The 21,223-nt window shown below is 42.6% G+C and overlaps 1 protein-coding gene and 1 long non-coding RNA gene across 4 annotated transcripts in view; one reads left to right on the top strand and one right to left on the bottom strand.

Moving 5' to 3' along the window:
* Positions 1-194: 194 nt before the first annotated feature.
* On the bottom strand, positions 195-20,944 carry cylda (cylindromatosis (turban tumor syndrome), a). 3 transcript variants are annotated; one of them, XR_007962227.1, is made up of 18 exons: positions 20,564-20,944; positions 18,297-18,832; positions 15,285-15,596; positions 13,408-13,513; positions 12,413-12,514; positions 11,032-11,148; positions 8,522-8,910; positions 8,066-8,231; positions 6,676-6,817; positions 6,148-6,270; positions 5,984-6,075; positions 5,840-5,906; positions 5,563-5,695; positions 4,336-4,444; positions 4,065-4,183; positions 2,615-2,831; positions 343-1,824; positions 195-306 (listed from the first exon to the last, which is right to left on the bottom strand). XR_007962227.1 is itself a non-coding variant. In XM_052064291.1 (17 exons), exons 2-17 carry the CDS (start codon positions 18,786-18,788, stop codon positions 1,640-1,642), a joined length of 2,871 nt encoding a protein of 956 aa, XP_051920251.1. In that variant the 5' UTR covers positions 18,789-18,832; positions 20,564-20,944; the 3' UTR covers positions 195-1,639. The 3 variants fall into 3 exon arrangements, 2 of the variants coding, with proteins under 2 accessions (XP_051920251.1, XP_051920252.1); XM_052064291.1 differs by having other exon boundaries at positions 195-1,824; XM_052064292.1 differs by lacking the exon at positions 11,032-11,148 and having other exon boundaries at positions 195-1,824.
* The window catches only part of LOC127600079 (uncharacterized), a 183,639-nt gene continuing 172,811 nt past the window's right edge, over positions 10,396-21,223 (top strand). The window contains exon 1 of the long non-coding RNA XR_007962258.1: positions 10,396-10,448. This is a non-coding gene — a long non-coding RNA (uncharacterized LOC127600079). The remainder of the gene's footprint in view (positions 10,449-21,223) is intronic.

The raw sequence follows: 21,223 nt of genomic DNA, 5'->3' as shown, positions 1-21,223 counted from the left end.
ATGGGAGTCCACCTGATAAGCCTGGTCAAAATCCACTCCCAAGAACTTTGTGAGGTACCTGTTGTCCGATACAAGATCCGTATCAAAAACTCTTTTATAAAACAACAGAAGAGAGAGAAAAACTCACCTAACTGCACATTTCTCGCTGAGCCGATGCTAAACAAAGTCTCGCACGACAACAGGCCACGGCCATGTTGCGTCCTTCCAAAACGGCATTTATTTAACGAAACATGTACAGCAACGTGACTGACATCAAATTCCACCTGTTACATTTGGGCACACTAAACAGACTGGACAGAGAAATCACTTATTTAAATTTTTTTTAAATTGAGAAAAAAAAACTCATCTGGTTCTATCGATGTCGCCTGAAAGGAATCAGTGGCGGGACTAAGCAGTGCGGTAAAAGGGTCCCTGGAACAGTGCAAACCACCAGAAAAGGAGCCTCGTCTCAAAACAGTTCAGTCAGACACATTTATCTACATCCATTTCAAAAGCACTTCATTTTGGGTTTTTTGGTGGCTTTTTAAAAACATTAATTGAATTACACCGTTTTCTCTTCAATCGCTTCCAAGTTACCTGCCTTGTGCCAGTAGTTGAAAACCTGACAGCATCATCATCATCATCAACCCTGCTTTATTTCCTTAAAAGGGACAAACATGATTAGATTAAAATAAATAATATCAACATTTGATCACATCTCTTGTTGAAATAATCTGCTGTGTGTCACATTTTGGAGAAAGGCGGTGAGTCAGGGCTTGGACTCTCAAAAAGGCCTCGTAAACATAAAGACGCACAGGACAAATACTGTTCATGTTAGAAGCCCAAGCCCCGCTGGGGGTGCAGACTTGCATTCTGTAACACACACACACACACGCACGCGCACACGCGTATATACACACACACACACACACACACACACACACACACACACACACACACACACACACACACACACACAAAAATGCATCTCCTGACCAATAAATTAGCTCTCCCCCATAACTTCCACCTTAAGAGGACTCAGAGCCAAAGTGCAGTTTTTCGCAGGGAGGAGAGCGGGACTGGGTTGGGGGTGTATGTGCAGTCAAACGGTTAGAATAGCTACATTGGTTTCTTCAACACCCAAACCATGACTGGGGTTCTTACAGAACAGGGTCACGAGAGCGCGAGACGCATAGTGCCACTTCTCTAATGAGGTGTTGTGAAGCACTCCCGCCTTGCCCGGTGGTTAAGACGAGCGGGACTTCTCTTGCTTCCCAACCCACCCACCCAACCCCTGTGCCCTCGAACCCTCCACAGTTCGCTCCATCTTTTAAATCCTTCTTGAGCCTTGCAAAGGCTCGGCTGAGCGATAAGGAGAATCTATGTAGGATGACATGAAGAACAGAACACTTGAACGAAAGCACAGTGCAAATAAAGCACTCCACCCCACCCACCCACACACACACACATCTTGACAAGAGTGGCGAGGGTTAACTCCAAACTCGGCAAGCCTTTCTTCTGTTTAGTTTATTTTTTCATTGTGGGTCTTTCTGGGAAGTCTGCAGCCCTGAGGGAGGGAGGGGCGTGGCGTAGTGGCCGCAGGGCTGGAGGAGGATGACGACGGAGAGGATGGAGGGTGTTTCATGTGGCGAGGTGAGGGCTACTTGTACAAGCTCATGGTAGGGCTCTGGTACATGCACATGTAGGCGTCGCACAGCAGCCGTCGGGCCTGGCCTTGAATGCTCTTGGGGTCGAGCGCGTGCAGCTCCTCGGGCGTCATCTTCAGGTAGGCCTCCACCTCGGGGCACGGCGACACCTGCGGAATGTTGAAGCCGTTCTGTCCTCCTGCCGGAGCACAAGCGGGATCAGAATGAAGAACATTGTTGAATGTGTTTGTAAATCTTTATCTAATTTCCATGGCACTGTTGTGAGGTGTGACTCAAAAGTTGGGTGAGCAACAAAATGCAGACACTGCACCGGTGGAGGCATAGAGCGAAAAGCCACTTTTAATTGCGTGCAAATAAATAAAAAAATATATATAGATTTTTAAAAAATTGGACTGTCTTTTTTCATTCTCCTCCTACAGTGATATGACAACTAAGATTTTTTTAAGTTCTAATAAAAAAATGGTTGATTATGTACATTTCATAATTATATTATTTTATTCTGATTGTATTTTTTTTCTTTTGTTTTATCTTAAGTGATTTTAATTGGAAACTAATTAGTTTACTACATAAAACACTGGCCTAATACTACAGTTACCTTGGAATTTTTGAACAAAATGTTGAATAACCCAATTTTTTCCCCCCCAATACGTTTAAAATGACAACAGTAAAATGTGCTATTAGGCAACAGTAAGTTAGATTAATAATCATAAGTTATTTACAGTTTATTTGTTTTAGTAATTAGTTTCTCAGGTTTTATGGTCACATTGCTATTATATCAATTGCTGTCACACTATTGACTATTCTAGCAACAGTAAAAATAAATACTCAACTCAACTGTATTTATAGAGCACTTTCAGACACCCATCGCACATACAAAGTGCTGTACATGGAGCAGCGACCATATACAACAGTAAAATTCCACTCCAACGTATAATAAAAGGATGATAAGCGTCAGAACCTCAGCTTACCGTCTCGGTCGGCCATGCTGTCGAAAAAGAGCCAGGTGGAGGCGGCGCTGCCGTACTTGACGAAGGCCACGTAGTGACTGGTCTCGATGCACAGCACGGCAAACAGCTCCATCGTCTGGCGTGGGAACGTGGCCTGGCGTCCACCGCCTTCTTGCAGCTCCTTGGGGACACACAGCTTGCCGTGCCGGTGACTTTTTCTCCTCGGGTGAAGGTGAACCTGAATGGAGTACGAGTGTGCGAGCACCACAGAAGCCAACAGAAACTCATTTACACAAACTGTGTCGCTGCAGGATTAAGAAAGCCAAATGTAAGACTTGTTGGATCAAAATCAAGACCTACCATTCACAAAAAAAAATATATACGGTATATATATATAAAAAAAAAGAAATGGAAGAGTGGGTTATATTGGCTCAATGTAAATCGCAATATTTTCCAATTTTAAGATTGATTTAATATATTTTTGTTTACATGTTTATTTGTGTTTTCTTCATATATCATACATTTAATAATATAGTGTATAGGCTCCAGTACACCTGCGAAACCTAATGAGGAGGCGGCATACAAAATGGTTGGATGGATGGAAGGATAATTCTTAAAAGATCATTTAGGATCTTCATTTTATAAACTCAAAGTCAAATATGAGACTTTGAAGGATTTGCATATAAATACAGATTAAGACCACAAGAAATAAAATCATTTCGCTACTTTTGTTAGTCAAGTGTAATATCAAATCAAATGCAGCCGCGACATCTGCACCATCCTTTTTTCTTTGTATTTGGCGCCATCACATGGCCGATCCATTTTAACAGGCATGGTTGGACCGATTTAATTCAAGTCCACTACGGTGTACATACGCAGCAAAGCAAATTGTACAACTGTAATTCCACAAGCAACACTTTGCAGCAACTATAACAGAGGTGACTAAGAAGATATAAATAATATTAGTATTAAAGGTCACAGAGTTTCATTGGCCTGAGCCGACTCTTCCCCCAACTGATTTAACTAAGAGTAATGTCCACATTACTCCATGAGCCACCAACTCATTGTTGCTTATTTAATGATGAACACACCTATAATGTATTATATGGAGACTATACTTGATTGTCTAAGTTGAATGTTATTTAGATTAACAGCATTTGGGTTTTTTGTTATGTTTCTGTTTCTTGGGCATGTACAACGTCACTGACAGGAATATCCTGATAAAATCAGGCCATCATATATGAGGTATACCCGATCTACATGTTTACAGTGCACTTACAACGGTCCGAGATCAGATTTTTATCCACATTTGATTCCAATCTGAAGATATCAGATTCCAAGCGTTGACACATATTTCACTTGTGTCACTTGAGCAAATAAAAATGGGAACTGCATCAGTGTAATCATGCACAGTAAATCGAGCCAAAGAAGAGCAAGTAGCCATGTGAGTATTACGACGCATGTTATTTACCTGCGTATTGCACTTTTCGCAGAACTGCTTAATCTTGCCCGCCGTGATGTCGCCATCATCGTAGCAGTCTCTGCACTCAAAGAGGGCCAGGCCGCCGCAGATGCGGCATTCTCTGGGAGCTGGATGGTTAATAAAAAAATAAATAAATAAATTGTCATTGGGGTTGTGGTGACAACTTTGGAGTTTCATTACAAAGTACACAGAAAGACGGCAGGACAGGAATTGATCGAGAAGACGCACACGCACACAAAATCACTTGGCTCTAACTCACTGTCTTCCAGAAGATCTGTGATGTCTAATTCCAGTGAAGGGAAAATCTTGTTAAACATTTTGAAGTCCTTGCCAAAGCGGGGCATCTGGATGATAAGGCAGGAGGGAGCCTAAGGGCCAACAAAAACAGAGGAGAGCAAGAGCTTATTATCATCCTGCACAAAAGCAACACCAGCCAGAACGGAGGGGTGTTTACGATTACAACACGCATGACCAATCTGTCTCGCATGCTGCGTTTCTTGTTTGAAGCAGATATCTGATCAGCGAGGGAGGCTGCTTTACATCGAGGATGCGTCGTGTAGGGCTGCGGCATTTAAGACCACATAGAAGTGAGATCCACTGATGGGAAAACGCGACTCGGACACAGACGACTCTATCTGTGGGAAAATGCTTCCACTTGCTCCTCCGCCCCCATTGCCATCTTGACTGATCGTTGCACAAGGGACAAAGGCACCAGAAATAAATGGTCAAAGACAACCACGATATCCCATGTTGACATCTCAAGTAGAGCGAGACTTCTCACGCCTTTGCCAGTATTCATGCTAAGATGTAGTGTTTTGATATTTGTACACATACTAATTAACAGCCATCCTTCCATCCATTATCCGAACCGCTTATCCTCACTGGGGTCACGGGTGTGCTGGAGATTATCCCAGCTGTCTTTGGGGCAGTAGGTGGAGTACACCCAAACAATCGTTCACGCTCGCGATTACACTTGAATGCAATTCAGATCAGCGGTCTTAAACTCAATTTTTGTGGGGTTAGCTGAGGATAAGATTTTGGGTGTGTCTGACCACATCAATACCTTTTTTTCCCTTTCGTTTGTTTAACTGAAATCAACTTTATATTCTCCAATACAGGAGAGAAAATACATATTTTTCTAGCATGACAGTTAAATGAGATGAGAACGGGAACTTAGCTACGTTGAAAGAAAGCTAGGCAATAATAATTTACGATACACAGTCAATATTATTATACAATATATAAAGCTTGATCGTAATTGTGGTCACATTTAAGTTGGAACAACAATTTACTAATAGCAATCATGGTGGTAACAAAAGGACATTTGTGCGCATGCATCACACTATGTGCACTGAGGTTACTTACGGCTGTTGGCGGTAAGTCATGTAATGATCAGAATCTGTTCCCGCGCGCAACCATAGTTACACAAGTCGATCAAGGTTACGTAACATTGATCCCCCTTAGCCCAAAATTTTGGAAGACTCACCTCTGCAAACTTGAGGTCACTGTTGATGAAAGACCACTCCAGGAGCTGCTGAATGGTGGGAACGTCAACCTTGTCTTTTTTGTCCATAAAGATCTGGTAAAAGTAACAGTCCTGCACCTTCTGTCCCGCTGACCTGTACAATTAATATGATAAGATTAAGCGACTATGTCTCTCAGCTGCCACCTTCTTCTACTATGAGCTTGCATTTCATCAGTGTCTACTGAGATATAAACAACGTTCATGCCACTAGGTGGAGCCCAAGCTCAGCAACACTTACCTTAGTTTGAGCAAAGGGTCCACCCGCAGTATGTGATGGAACAGTATATTGAGGAACTCCTCTGGATCTGCAGTACAAGATGCAACTCAATAAGGAAGAGGAGAATCCAAAGAGTAAACGTATGCACAGATGTTAAGACCTGACCTTTTTCTTCAGAGGTGAACCCAGACGCAGCTTCTACTTTCTCCAGGATCCTCCTGAGTTTCATCACTTTGGTGGCGCACACATACCCATGTCTGAGTGAGAACCGGAATCATTGGATTGTCTGGATAACAATAGGCAAAAAAAAACCTTTGCTCATCACTCACATGCGCAGCGGGTTGACTATCTCAGTGCGTAACAGTTCTTGGGTTTCTCTGTAATACTCCACATCGGTCTTTGAGCGCGGCCTCAGGAGAACTGTGTCCAGTACAGAGCTGAAGGAAAAGAGACTGCACAACGGAGCCAAGTTCAGTATTGCTCTTTTGATGGGACAAAATTATCAATAAATCAACTAATACTCAGTGAAGCCTGATGTGATGCACACAATGTCACATTAGACATGCAATCCCCTCAGAATCTAACATAAGATTTTGTTATTTCTGTACAGTAGCAATTAAATCTTACAGCATAAGGTTCTGTGTGGTTTGGTGTGAAAACCCTTTGGCGGTATAACAGCCAAAGTCAAAACAATTTACTAATCAAACTCTGCCTCAGGGCACTGCCGTTGAACAAGCATGTGCTCCATCGCCAATAAATATAAGATAAGATAAGATATCCTTTATTCGTGTTTGTATTACAGAAATCCAAAAAATAAATGAAGGGTTGGTGTGAAATACAAAAAAAGGGGTGCTGACCAGAAAAGGGTCGAATCCAAGTAGCACGAGTTGTAGTGACCCTGGATGCCTTTCTTCTTGCCTACCATGACATCGAGGCCATCCGTCTCACTGCGGGGCGGCGTGTTCTCGTGTACAATTTCGCTTAAGTAGCCCCCGAATGCTGTGTGAAGGGACACAGTTACAAGATGGCTTACTTGGTGCTCTCATATCTTTTTTTACTCTCATATCTATGCCAGAAAATGTGTGCAATTACAAAGTATATCTGTCTGAAAAATACTTTTTAAGACAATCACAACCAAGAAATAGGGCGGAAACAGAGCATGCTTTCTTTAAATACGTAACAATGTATTTTTACGCTGCTGCAAAACCTTTTTCCGGTAACTGTGCGCCGTTCCTAACCATGAGATGTGTCACGTGGAGACCAGAGTGAACGAAGACCGTCCTTTTTATGTATATTAGGTTCATGGAAGACCTTAACCCTCGTGTTCACCTAAAGGGGTGATTCAGTCCAGTATTGCTCTTCATAATATCCAATCCAACCCAAACCAAATCTCATTTTAGTGCTGTGCTAAGCATGATTACTGTAGACACCCCGATTGTCCGTTTACTGGACAGGGAAGTTTCTATCTTTTCCAGAGTTACAATAGAACTAATTGAACAGGAAGGACACAAAAAAGAATGGTCCATGTCACATGCCGTCGTTTAGGTGGTATGAAGTGATGTCATGTAATTTACATCGCTGGCAACAGAATCGCCATTGTGCTGCTTAATCAGGATTTACCTGATCCAAAGCAAAATGTACTCACTGTGTGGAGAAAAAGTGGCTTAAATCGTCCATGGCTGTCAATGTGAGCATGAATGAATGGGTTGCCTGTCTCTCTCTAGTCTCTTTCACACAAGACGACTGGGGAAAAAGGCTTATACAGGCAGTGTGAAAGGGGCTTCGGATACGACCTCCGAGAAATTACCCTATTGTGCCTAAATCAGATGGAAAAGGCTCCGATTAGCACTGAAGATAAATGGATGAGGCGGCCCGGTGGTCCAGTGGTTAGTGTCGACCTCACAGTGCAGAGGTCGTGGGTTGGATCCCAGCGCCGACCTTCCTGTGTGGAGTTTGCATGTTCTCCCCGTGCCTGTGTGGGTTTTCTCCGGGTACTCCGGTTTACTCCCACATTCCAAAAACATGCATGGGAGGCTGATTGAACACTCTAAATTGTCCCTCGGTGTGAGTGAGAGCGCATGTTTGTTCGCCTTTTTGTGCCCTATGATTGGATGGCAACCAATTTTGGGGTTCCCCTGCTTGCTGCCTGAGGACAGCTAGGATAAAACTACAGCACCCCCGCGATCCCTTGTGAGGATAAAGCGGATCAGAAAATGGATGGCTGGATGGCTAAATGGAATGACTCACCAATAGAGTTACAGCGCTCAATGGGGTTGGAAGAGTGATGCAGCGATGGGAAGCGGGAGTCGGGTCGACAGCACTTGAGCTTCACGAAGAGGGCCTTTTTAGGCGGACAGCTGAAGTAGCGTGTACCTTTGAAGGTGCCGTCGGTGCAACCTGGGCACTCCTCTTCCTGAAATATGTTTTGGAAAAAAGTACAGCCACGCAATGAGTACTTGGGATAAATTGTGTGTGCTCATGCAATACATGATTTTCAAAACACATAGATGAAGTTTAAAAAAAAATCTAGTCAAAACATGTACATAAATTATCCACTTAATTTTGTATGACAGTGTGTGTGTTGTGTCAATAATACGGTATGCAGTTTTTTTTTTCCCATAACTGTTGTTGATTGATATTCTCACTCATGCTGTACTATGCCCACCGATGGTCTATCCCAATGGTGTTGCCATGTGTTCTCACCAGCTCCAGCCCAGCCAGCGGCTCCAACAAGCCTGGAGGGAGACCCACCCAACGGATGACACCGCATAGAGGGGGATTCTCTTTCACCTCAACCAGGGAGCCCACCTCAAGACCTGGCTGCCCCCGAGTAGGTGTTGCTGGGCGCGGCGAAGATGGGGCGGTGGGCGAGGGGGCATCAGCCTGCTCCCCCATTACCGACTGGACGGACAGGGAAAGCGGGCCCTGGCTCATGTTGTCAATGGTCCCGCTCTTGCGGTTCAGACTGAAGGGCAGCGAGTGGAACTTGTTGTCACTCGCCAATGAAGCGGTCGGCGGCGCCCTAATGGGCGGGGGCGACTGGTTGAAGTCAGGGGGGGTTTCGGTGAGAGACTTTGCAGGGTCCTCCCCAACTGAAGGACAGACAAAAGACATTCAATGTAGAAGGAGGCAACGAAGCAACATTGGAACCTCATTTTACGATTGACAACTACATGTTACAGTAAACGGAAAACAAAGATGATAAATTCTATGTCTGAGATGAGTTGGTGTTGTGACGCTCTTTTACACTATCTGGAGGTGACTGGAGAATGTCATACACCCTGGCAGCTGGTTTGCATTATGATGACCATGTTGGGCAGGTATGTGTTCGACTCTTCGGCTCACTGCCTTCCTGTCTGAGTGCTGCTAGTTCTCGCCAAGGTAACGTGGGATTTCACCAGGTATTCTGGCTTCCTCCCAAATTTAAAGAACGTGCTAGTTGGGTAATTTGACCCTTCTTTTGGCACTTGCGTCATTTGCAGCAATAAGCAAAAGCCTCCTCCACTGTATGTAGAAAGATGAGGATTCAACTGCTCAGTAAATACATTCCAACTCAAAATGTACACCGCCCTAATGAAGATTGAATTAAAAAAGCAGCACTCCTCTGCATCGGCAGTTCAAATATGCTAATGAAAACGTGCGAGATAAGTCATCTAAACTGTGATTCATAATTCAAGTCAACAGCTTAAGGAGGTCACCACCTGTTTGTGAGTCACTGCTGACATTCAGATTAGAGGTCTACATAATAATGTCGGTGAGAATAGATGCAAAAGAACACTTGTTGCCACACTGAGGAGAGGCATTTATGAAATGAAAAACACATCATCAAATCGACACATGACATCATGAGACTGAACTTCCCTGGAAAGTATGGGTAATCTATGGGGGGGGGGGGGGGGGGGATTCCAACACCAATGCAAATACAGGAACAAGACAATGTGCAGCTCTGACATCAGACTTTTACAAATGCTTTGGCCACTAAATAGTTTATCTTATAAATATTTCAGCAGTTATGGATTAATCTGCAGCACTGAGCATTAATAAAAGCCTTTTCATCAACACCGATCTCACCATGCAAGTGGAATGTGACGCGAACAATGGTGATTAAGGGGACGGGACGGCTGGGAAGGTCTTGGTGGCAAGCTACTGCGACTGACTGAGCATGTTGCAGCCTACGTGAATGGAATAGTATGATTTCATGTCGCCAAATAAAGCGAGCGCAGTTCACAATCAGTAAATATTGAACAGGTTCCAAGAAAGCCCCACATTGCGATGACGTTTGTGTCAATTGGGAATATCGATCAAGTTCTCAGTTTCTCCGGTATTTTCTCAAATGGTGGCATCATCTCTTATTTCGATAAACAAGGGCACAGAAATAAAAATAAACAGCTCACTGAACACATCCCAAATCACATTAGGAAAAAAAAGGTCTAGTAATCTGTCAGATTTTGTTGATTACACACGAGTATTATAGCAATACGCTCTTGGCAGAAATTCAAATTCAGTTAGTCGAAATTATAATAGAGCTGTGTTTTTATAGCATGACAATTTAGAGTGCCCAAATTTAGGAGGCTGTAAATTTCCCCAGTGTGGGACGAATAAAGGATATCTTATCTTATCTTATCAAACAGTTACTCTTATACTAGTCTTCATTTACAATTCGTGTGGCACTTTCCATAAAAAAGGGAAAAAAATGAAATTTTATAAATGTAGCAATATTGTCGCACGTGTAATTATAACACGGAATTCATTTATGAGAATATTTTATTCTCCCTGCTAGCAGTTGGTTTATTTTTTTATTTCACACAAAAGAAAAGCAGTTTTGTTTCGCATTTTTCTCCCTTACTGGACCCAATGTGAACCAATCTGCTGCCTTACAACCAAGGTATGTACACACAACCATGATTTTTAGAGGGGGTGTACTGTATACTCGAAGGATTTCCCTATAACAGTCTATTTTAATGTTGAACAATAATACCAATAACATTCCCCAAAAAAATAAATCTTCACAAAAAAATAGATGCCTGTCCTTATTTGCAATTGAGTAAAATACTACTACCCCTTACAGTCTTTGTAGATATACAAATACTTTTCAAGCTCATACGTTACAGAAAATTACAAACACCTTTCTGGAAAAAGCCAAAGAGATGCTTGTTTGGAAACAGGAGCTTGCCAGCAAGACAGGGAACGTTCAACGAGTGGCCGCGTGTTACCTTCGTCAATGTACCATGTGCTTTTGGATTTGGATTGCACTGGGGGGTCAACAGAGCTGCCATTTAAAGTATAGTAAAACTCTGACTTGCTCCTACTGCCACACTGATGAGCTAATCCTGGAAATAACACAAGTACACCACAACACAGATGCAGAATAAATAGAAAAGTGTGTGTCCACGAGTGTGTGCACGTCCGTGTGTGTGTGTTGCACTAGTGTACACGTGTGGGCATGTCTGCACCGTGACATTGTGTTTGCAACAGTGGATCAGTGAAATGACCTCATGATCATTCATCATCAAAGAAGATGCAAAAGAAAAAGAATGTTGAGAGCAAATTATTGTAGATGCAGCAGGGATTTCTCAAACAGTTGAACCTCTGAAGTATGATGGGGCAATTAATCGAAATTTAACTTCATTTCAAAGAAAAACGATTGTACAACACTGTAAATTTCCCCAGTGTGGGACAAATAAAGGATATCTTATCTTAAGTTGGGCAAGTCGAAAATGTTCCAGAGAGGACGAGACGATGTGCGGCAAAACTTTTCCAAATGTGCTTGTTAGTACCGCATGTGAAAGAGTGTGCATCACTCAAAGAACCATAGAGCTCGCATTTAGTCAAATTGCACAAAGAGCAGAGTATGATCCAAATGAAGATATGCGTGTTTCAGCCTTCAGTTCCTCATTTTCGGTCTCCAGTTTCAGCAAGAATTTTCATTTCCATGTATCTGGAAGCTCTGGAACAATCTACCTCCGGACCTCCAAAACTGTACACCTCTCTCCACTTTCGAGTCTCGTCTAAAAACACACCTATTCAGGACTGCCTACAATACATAATTCTTCCATTTCCTATGTATGTATTTCCTGTTTTTATATAATTTCTCATATCTATTTTTACATTGTATTTCCTTATTGTCTGAACAGTGTCCTTGGGTGGCATGAAAGGCACTTTTAAATAAAATTTATTATTACCGGTATTATTATTATTATCATCTCTAGTCCTGACAAATAAACTCAATTGAATAGATCAAATCACCAAGCCCAACTTTTAAATGTTCTGACAGGTTGATGGTGACGATTTGACCATGGAACAGATTATTTCTATTTTCATTTCCAATGGGATTTTTTTCCCCAGAATTTTCTATTCTCAGAGGTTCCGTCGCATTTCGATATAGGAGTGAAGCATACATTGTTCTGACAAAGCTGTTTCAAAAAGTTGGTTTCTACTGGGAAAAAAAAAGAATATTGCTGAAAATGATTATAACCTACCTGTATGTATTACCCTTCTGAAATAAAATGCATCTTTGCAACATTGTTGTTGACAACCAGAGAGCAGCTAAAATGAAAACAATAAAAATCATAGAAAATATCCGTTTTGGAGTACCTTTGCTCTTCGGTTTGCTTTGGCCAGAGGACGACTTGTCGTTGCTGTTGCCTCTGGAAGCAAAGGTGTGCTTTTGCAGCCTTTGGTCCTGCATGGAATATTCTGCGTGGACCAAAACAAATATTCAACATTGGACATTAGGACATAGGACATTGAGCTAACGTGCACAAGCTCTCCAGGTGAATTCTGCCTACAAGCTGTTGTTTTTGAGGAAATGGTTTCCTCACCTACGAACCATATTAAAGTGAAGGTTTGTGGTGTGTTAAAAGAGACATTTTAAAAACACCCAAAGGATAAAGAATTACAGTAACAGGATGGGTGCAGTTCTTTTGTTTTGTTTTTTTTCACCCCACAACTACATAAACAACTCTACTGGATATTCAAGTATATGCTATTTATTTGAAAATGCTGGCATTACTGTGAGCTTGCTGTCATCTGCGCTAACACTGCTGCACTGCTGTCAAGACATAGGCAGGGAAACACATTGTGGGGGCGGTATTGTCTAAATTAACAACACTGTTACATGACAATTTGGCAAAATTCAGACTTAAAAGATTTACTTGGTTATTTAATCTCAAACTTGATGGGTAGGCAGGAACTCCTAAGAGGCAACAAGAAATCATCCCTTTCCATTTAAAGGAGGCTGTTTGACTAGTGTTTAAGTTCTACTTACAGTACAATGGTGGTGGTTTTTCTATGCAAACTAGCTCAAAGTTCTTTTGTTGAGAAAGTGAGAAGAGAATTTATTCTGTTTAGGAAAAATAAGTCTTTAAGTGGTGACAAGGCTAAGTTTTTGTAGCCGGTTTATTTGTTGACTGAAAGCGAGAGAAGCAGAACAGCGATGGCATCTTTCTGGTGCACATAAAGACATCAAAACGCAATGTGGCGAACAAAGAGCTTGACTATTTTGTCTGAGAAAACAAGCGAGGCATCAGGACAAAACACTCTCTGTTGGCAGCATCGAGAGACAATTCTCACATGGGGCGGCAGCTCACCTGGCATTACGTCACAGATGGGGACAAGTTGAGTGTGCTCCAAACTGGCAAAGTTACACAGCAGCTTCCCGTCAAACATACCGTCCCACTCGCCGATTGGATTGTCCTGCAAGAGTTGGAGCCATGAGAAGTGTACAACCCTTCCAGGTCTAGTCCAGCACTAGATCTAACACGCTTGCATGGTGATAACCCAGTTGTTCATCATCCTCACATAAGCAGCCCGCTCTGATACAGATCCTCCTTAGAGCTGTAATCCCTCCTGCTAGTACAACCGAGCTATTCTTCCACCTCGCAGTTTGCAATCCAGCGCAGCTCTACAGCGGCATAAATGCAAGCTTGCGAGAAAGCAAGGCGAGGCTGGGCAAGAGCAGCGATCTCCCAATTAGCTGCGTACTTTCCCTCTCGTCAGGCTATCGGGTCATACCACTCGGAGACCCCCGCCCCCCACCCCGCCAGAGCGTGACTCCCTCCTCGTCTTGGTGTGGGCAGTAGATGTGATGCGCGGCGTGGGCTCGCCACCACTGCTAACAATCAGCAGTCAAATGCCGCCGTTACAATCTACCTACAACCACAACAGCACTCCCAACCTGACAACAGTAGTCATAGCTACCGGCTATGCTGATCCTTGGCAACAAGAATATATTCCCTAAACACGCAAATGAACTGAGATACAGAAAAAGGCATGACACAGTAAAATAATCTAACAACTAACTTTTTTCCCCCCCGTGGTGTGCAAACTTTAAGGGACATCCGTATATTGTTTTTCTAATGGACAGATGAGCCATGTCATTTGAAGAAGAGGTGAAATAAAGAAAAAAATTAAATGTGGACGTTAAATAATTTATTTTCTCATACAATAATTTATACAAATTAGAATATTAATTTTTTGCTCAATCTAATATTGTTATCATTAACAATAAATCTATAAGAGATCATTTATTTAGATAAAGGAACTGTAACATTAATATGACAAATACATTTGAGTCATTATTAGAGAGTCGGAGTGGACAAAATGAATGAAACAAATATAGAGGTCTGGACAATGGTGGGCTGGATGAAAGAATGAAGCCGTATGTGAGATGCAGGCCGTAGTTTGTCCAATGCTGTGCTGTCGACCGTGTCACCATAAACAACGTGGTCCTTAAAAATGTGTAATTTAGTTGCTGTCATATTAAACAGAAATTGTCAAAACATCATCTTTACAGGTGCCACATAGGCTGTGGTATTTGGGGTAATAAACCAATAATTGGATATGAGATGTCACAATGGTTAGTGCAAAAAAATAAATAAATAAAGGTAACAAACACACCAAAATAAATATTCAGTGCTGAATTGAGACACAATTTCCATTTCTTCCGTGAACATGCGGGTAGTAACTCAAGACTATTAACTGAAAACATCTTTTCACATTGAAATGAATGGAAATGTCATTAATCTGTTCCACCCATTCCCCTAAAACAAACCAATAAAAGTTGTACTGTGCATTTTAATTGGGGTAAAAAAAGCACTCCATTAAGTGTACTGTGATCACTGTCTACATCTTGTAACTGAACCACTGGCTAAATCCATTGCTTAAAGCGAAAGTCATGTCCAACATTTTTTTTTGCAATATGTTGCAAGTTTCCCCACTAATTTACACAGTATTCTGATGCATATTGCCTTTGTGGAATAAGAATTGAGCTGCAAGCGGCAGTACAGGACAAAATGGCAGCAACGTGAGAAATCATGTTTTGGTAATGGACATGTTCGCTACTTTGTTATATCGGTTAAAATAGTCTCCCATCTATTTGAAGGAAATGAAGCAGAGGTCATTGTTTGGGGGAAATGTTGAAAATGGAGTCAAGGACAAATAGCTAAATAAAGGCCCAGGTACTTACCATGTCAACCCCCACATAGTAGCCCAGCCTCTCGTTACCAGGCAGTAAATCACAAAAAATGATAGTGCCTCTTTCAGGTCCCTCCCGGGTCTGGACTAGGACTCTGGAGTTGATCTCCAGCGGTGGGTAGTCCTGGTCCTCCTCAACCAGGGTGACATGATCTGACTCCAGGTCGCCCATGTCGTCGTCGTCATCGTCCTCCCAGAGCTCCAGCTTGTCCAGGGCCACGAACACGCCGCATTCCTCCTCACAGCGGAACAGCTGGCGGCCCTGGAAGGAACCCTCTGTGAAGCCCTGGCCTCGACCTTCCTCCTGATGGAGGAAGAAAAGTAAAAATGTGATCTGACTGAACATGGGAACTGTAGCCAAGATAAAACCTTTAACTGTACCGACAATGCTTTAAGTCAAATTATCGGGAACATATTTTGTAAAATTTATTTTAAATTGCTTGGATGGCAATGGTTGGTTCTTTAGAGTGTCTGCTTATCAGTCAAGTGCAAAATTAAACAGTCAAATCAATGGTCTGTGAGCTTCTCATTTCTGATCTGAAAATGTGAGTAAACCATTCTGAATTTCTGCCTGTTATCAAACAGTCAGGTCAAGGTGCAAACATTAATTGATGAACTAATTGAATATTTAATGTTTCGATACTCAATTAAATGATTCGAGACACTGTTTAACGAAAAGTGTCCAAATCTCTGAATTTAAACTCTCAACAATAAACAGACTGCTGTAGTTCTGCATGAAAGCAGACTAGCTTCTTGTTGAATCAAAATAAGACATTTTAGGCTGATTTTAATTTTTCACAATTATTCAAGGGGAAAAAAAAGTGTTACAAAAGTGCAAAAAAAATCATTACTCCTTGCTGGACGAAAGGAATTCTAGTGAGGTGCACTTGTAACATTACATGTTATGAATGTTTGAAAATGTATGCTTTATTTCTTTTGTCAAACTCTCGTCACTCAGCATTCGGCAAGGGGCGAAAAGTGTGAACTCAAGAACATGAACTGAGGTGTTTATTTATACTGAGCAGCAGCCTGAGCGCGCCAGCGCTGCCCTCGGCCCACTCAGCTGAGCGCCGCAGAATAGAAACAACATTGTGCTGAAATAAGGAAACCTTTGTGTGCAAGCGTGTTTGTCGCCTCTGCGGACATGTGCCACAGTGCAAGCGGTTATGTTTGACAGAGAGTTGCATTGGTGTTGTGGAAATATTCTCATTGCTGTCAGTCAAAACAGCTCTGGGTCATGCAGTGCTACAATGTACTTATTTATTGTGGTTTCTCGAATGTGGGATAACAAAGGGCGCTATTTTAGAAAATTATCGCTAACATCATTTCTCATTTTATTTGTAGGTTTATTTTGAGTACAAGGCACACCATCAAATTAGAGCCAATACAAGGCCTGGGTTAAAAATTCTGTCTTTCGAAAGATAGGTCATTTTTGTTTGATGCTGTCAGAGATATACTCGCTCAAAAGCTTCCTTCTTATTCTGGTTGTACTTCACAGTGGCGCACTGCATCATTTTGAGATCTGGTACGAGTCGCTGCATTAGTCCCAAATTATGGCCTCTGTGTCTGATGCACACCCAACCTCAATTTTCAGGTGATCCAGTTAAACATAGAAACACCTACCGATCCATTTTCTGATCCGCTCAGCCTCACGAGGGTCGCGGGCGTGCTAGAGCCTATCTCAGCTGTCTTCAGGCAGTAGGCAGGGTACACCCTGAACTGGTTGCCAGCAAATCGCAGGGCACACATTGACAAACAATCATCTGCGCTCACTCACCCCTAGGAACGCCGGAGCTGGAATCGAATCCTGCATCTCTGCACCGAGAGGCGGATGTGCTAACTAGTCGGCGACCGTGCCACCAGAAACATTTATACTCAAATGAAAGCTTCTTTTTACCCTTCCATTTTCCTCACAAGGGTCGCGGGCATGCTGGAGCCTATCCCAGCCGTCTTTGGGCAGGTACACCCTGAACTGATTAACAGCCAATTCTCCATTGCGAGACCAATAAAGGTTTTCTTATCTTAATTGCAGAGGAAGGTCGGCCCGGTAGGCCAGTGGTTAGCACGTCGGCTTCACAGTGCAGAGGTACCGGGTTCGATTCCAGCTCCGGCCTCCCTATGTGGAGTTTGCATGTTCTCCCCGGGCCTGCGTGGGTTTTCTCCGGGTGCTCCGGTTTCCTCCCACATTCCAAAAACATGCGTGGCAGGCTGATTGAACACTCTAAATTGTCCCTAGGTGTGAGTGTGAGTGCGAATGGTTGTTTGTTTCTGTGTGCCCTGCGATTGGCTGGCAACCGATTCAGGGTGTCCCCCGCCTACTGCCCGAAGACAGCTGGGATAGGCTCCAGCACCCCCCGCGACCCTAGTGAGGATCAAGCGGCTTGGAAGATGGATGAATGAATGAATTGCAGAGGAAGCTTCTTTTTACAAGGGCAAAAATAAAAAATAAAAAATCTGCAGTTCCCATCCTCTTCCAACTGTTATTTTTCATGATGGTTCGGTCCAAGTTGGGTTTGAACTCATCGTGTTCTTGAAAAAAAAATGCACAGACAACAAAGACAAACAAGCACTAAAACAATGAATATTTGTTCTCTGTACTACAGTTTCATTTAGTTCCTCGTACAGTTCATTGCAAAGAACTTTTCTTTGCATTGTCTAATGGTTAATGCATTGCATTATTTATACTTTATTTCTTCTTTATTTCTTGTTATGCCATGATTTTCTTACTCCTCTTTTGCTCATTTGTTTTGAATTTGTGTTTTGTCATTTATCATAATGAATATATTGGGACAATAAATGATAAACTGAACATGTTTGAGATTTTATTATTGGAATAAAATTAATTAAACGTTAAAGAACAACATTCAGTACTCCACATATAAAACCGAAATTTGGTATCGTTGAGACATGGCATGGTTAAAGTTGTAGGCAATATCAACAATGGCTTTATCAGACACAGTGTGGGTAAATAGAACCAGAGGAAAACAGATGAAATGGTTCCTACCAAGAGCTCCACTCCAAACAGGATTCCGGAGAGGGCTCTGTCAGGCAGCAGCGAGCCCTTGAAGCGCACCACGCCGGGCAGCGGCTCATCGCCAGAGCGCAGCTGGACGCGCACCTTGGAGCCACAGTCGATGTCACGTACACGCTCCAGCCGGGACTTGTTGCACAGCAGGGCGTGACGTTCCTCGCAGTTAGTGATAGGAAAGAGCAGTTCAGCCAGCTTCTCGTCAATCTCCAGGATGTCGCGCTCCTCCAGGCTCAGCACCACATTGGTCTGGTCTAGAATGCGCAGGCTCTTTTTGCCCTTGCACGGCGGGAGCGTGCGGCCCAGGCTGTTGCGCTCCTGGCACGCCTGGCCCAGGCTGCCGCGTGGGATCCACAGGGTTTTCTGGGGGGGCTTCTCCACCGTGCACTCCTTCACCACCATGTAGAAGTGCCAGTCATCCCTGAAGCCCCCGCTGGGCTTCTCCTGGCTCCACAGGACCGAGCTCATGGCTGCATGCGAGGCAACAAGGGCAGCATCACAGCAACTGGAGTCTGCAAAACACATTTACCCAAGTAATGGCCTCAACTGGAGTGTCAGTTAATCATCTCAAACAAAACAGACACCTTCTTGTCCCCCCACCATGCCGAAATCTTTAACTATTTCAGTTCAACAATCTCTCTGTACATAGTTCATTTAACGCTATAAAAGATGACATGTTTTGACATCTGAGAAAGGCATCAGCTTTTATTTTGAAGCCATCACACCAAGCAAAAAAATGGAGTGTGAGAAATGTAATTTAATGTTAAAGGGTATCTTCCATTAATTAGTATGCTGCTTTTATACGGCAAATATTTGTGCGCTAAATGCAAAGATAAATTAATCAGCTCATGCTTGTTATGCATATTTTTGTACTTGAATATTCCTCTCTGTTGTGATCAAATGTTAAAGATCGTAGAACTGTACAACCGCAGTGCCTGTACGTCATATCTTTCTTGTGGTATGCCAGAAGGGACGAAACAAAAAAGTAAGTTTACCCATTATATATTTATTTAATTAATCGGTTTTGGGAGTTTTTTCCCCGTCAGGTATCGGAATCAGTCTAAAAAATCAATTATCGGTTGGGGCCTCGTTAATTGGGGTCAAGTAAATATTTGTATGTTGTGGAGGAGTGACAGTATGTTTGGTCTGAGTTGTTTGTGGAAATTGCAGAGTCTTAGCCACATGTGAATGCATACGAGCACTCCCATTGCATTTTGTCAGCATCAAAATCACTTGCAAAAAAAAAGGGTAATGTTGTAAGATGAATTCGAAATGATATTCAAACTGATTTGAGATATTCTCATGTTGCGAAGTTTGTTATGAAATTACAAATAGCAAGGGTCTGTGTTATCATCTGTAAAATCACCTTCATTGATGTGTGACTGATTTACAAATAGGTAAGAACATAATTTTATTTAACATGATGTGTCTTTGACCTGCATGCCTATGGCGACGTTAAGTTAGGAGGGGAACCGACCTCAGGCCATTCAATATGTATGAGCGGTCAGAAAAACAAAAACAAAGAATGCCGGCACATAGTTGAGTTCATATATTTGCACTCAACTCGCACAATTACGACAGGGGAACCGAGAATACGTTTCACAAATTAAATTTATGGGCCCAAAATATTCTGAATTGTTGGCACAAATTCTGTCATCGCCAAAAATGTAAATCTTGTAAAAATTAGTTAAGAAAAAGCAGATTATGACTTATTTTCAATGTCAATACATGGCCATTGATGAGAATGTTGTCCCTTCCAACATGGCCGCCACGTAGGCACGTCGATAGTCGGGTTGCAACGGCGCAGTGGCGTATTTGTCTTCACATGTGTGGCCTTACCCCTTTAAGACGACTGGTTGTCTCTGCAGTTAAATATATAAACACATAATTGGGAATATTGGTACAATTTTTGCTTAATTGCTCGGAACTGCTCATTTGAATACGCTGGAAAAAATAATCAGATACAGCTAGACAGTGGACATCCCTCAGACATGAAGTCTAAAGTGAGCACGCCATATCCGACTTGAGTAGTGACGAATGACTTGAGACTTTTTGTTTGATAAACCCCGTAAATATAACATAAAGGCTTCATGACATTATCGTGCGTCACGTTAAATGAGACCAGTTTAGTTAGCCGAAATGACAGCCGGGCCCTCAGCTTCGAAAGCGTTAGCCCAGCCAGTCAGCACTCACCTCCCGCGGGTCATTCTCACCAAAGAAAACGTCAACGAACAGCGTCTTACCTTTTTCGGCGTTAGTTGAGGGTCTATCGGTTAACGTGTCATGTCACTACAGCCATTATTCCAATTCGGGGCGAGGTCTGAAAAATCAAGCCCAACGCCGCCGTGGTCACCTCTGCTTACCTAAACGGTGAGCTAATGCTAATATGCTAACAGCTACCCAACCGGCTATGCACAGAGTAATCAGACTAAAGTGAGGTAAAGTGGCTGGCCGGCAGTAAACAAGTCGACCGGGGACCGCCGTGGTCTACGACATAAGAACGACATTTAGAATACAGATATAGATTTACAAATATATTTCAAAATTCAGACAGTATTACGTTGCGGGTGTATTTAAGCTACGTTATTTACATGAGACGACTTCACCAAGCACGTGGTGCAAACGTCATCAAAACGAGGCTTACTAATTGGCAAAGCCTTTTTTCTCGGGTGCCGATTGGCTGAAGTTTTTCTCTATACAAGTCTGTAGGGTTTCCCCATTGAGAGTGAAACTGCGTAGTTAGGGTGCATCGTAGCTTCACAAGCGCCCGAGCTGGAAAAGAACAATTTCATATATATAAAAAAATAGAAGAATATGAAGGCATACATAAAAATACAATTTGCAAAAAATATATAATATGTTCTTAAGTATAAATTTCTGAATAAAAGGTCACACACCCAACA

This window comes from Hippocampus zosterae, chromosome 4 (genome assembly GCF_025434085.1).
Source record: "Hippocampus zosterae strain Florida chromosome 4, ASM2543408v3, whole genome shotgun sequence".
NCBI classification, from domain to species: domain Eukaryota; kingdom Metazoa; phylum Chordata; class Actinopteri; order Syngnathiformes; family Syngnathidae; genus Hippocampus; species Hippocampus zosterae.
The sequence above is the reverse complement of the archived record's forward strand: the minus strand, read 5'-3'. Positions and strand labels throughout refer to the sequence as shown.

What these genes read in the sequence shown, in the direction of transcription:
- cylda (XM_052064291.1), bottom strand. Translation starts at nt 18,788, where the DNA reads ATGAGCTCGGTCCTGTGGAGCCAGGAGAAGCCCAGCGGGGGCTTCAGG. An exon ending in CATCTGTGACGTAATGCCAG is followed by an intron (nt 12,515 to 13,407) that starts GTGAGCTGCCGC and finishes TGGTCCACGCAG; the next exon opens with AATATTCCATGCAGGACCAA. An exon ending in AAGCAAACCGAAGAGCAAAG is followed by an intron (nt 11,149 to 12,412) that starts GTACTCCAAAAC and finishes TGTTATTTCCAG; the next exon opens with GATTAGCTCATCAGTGTGGC.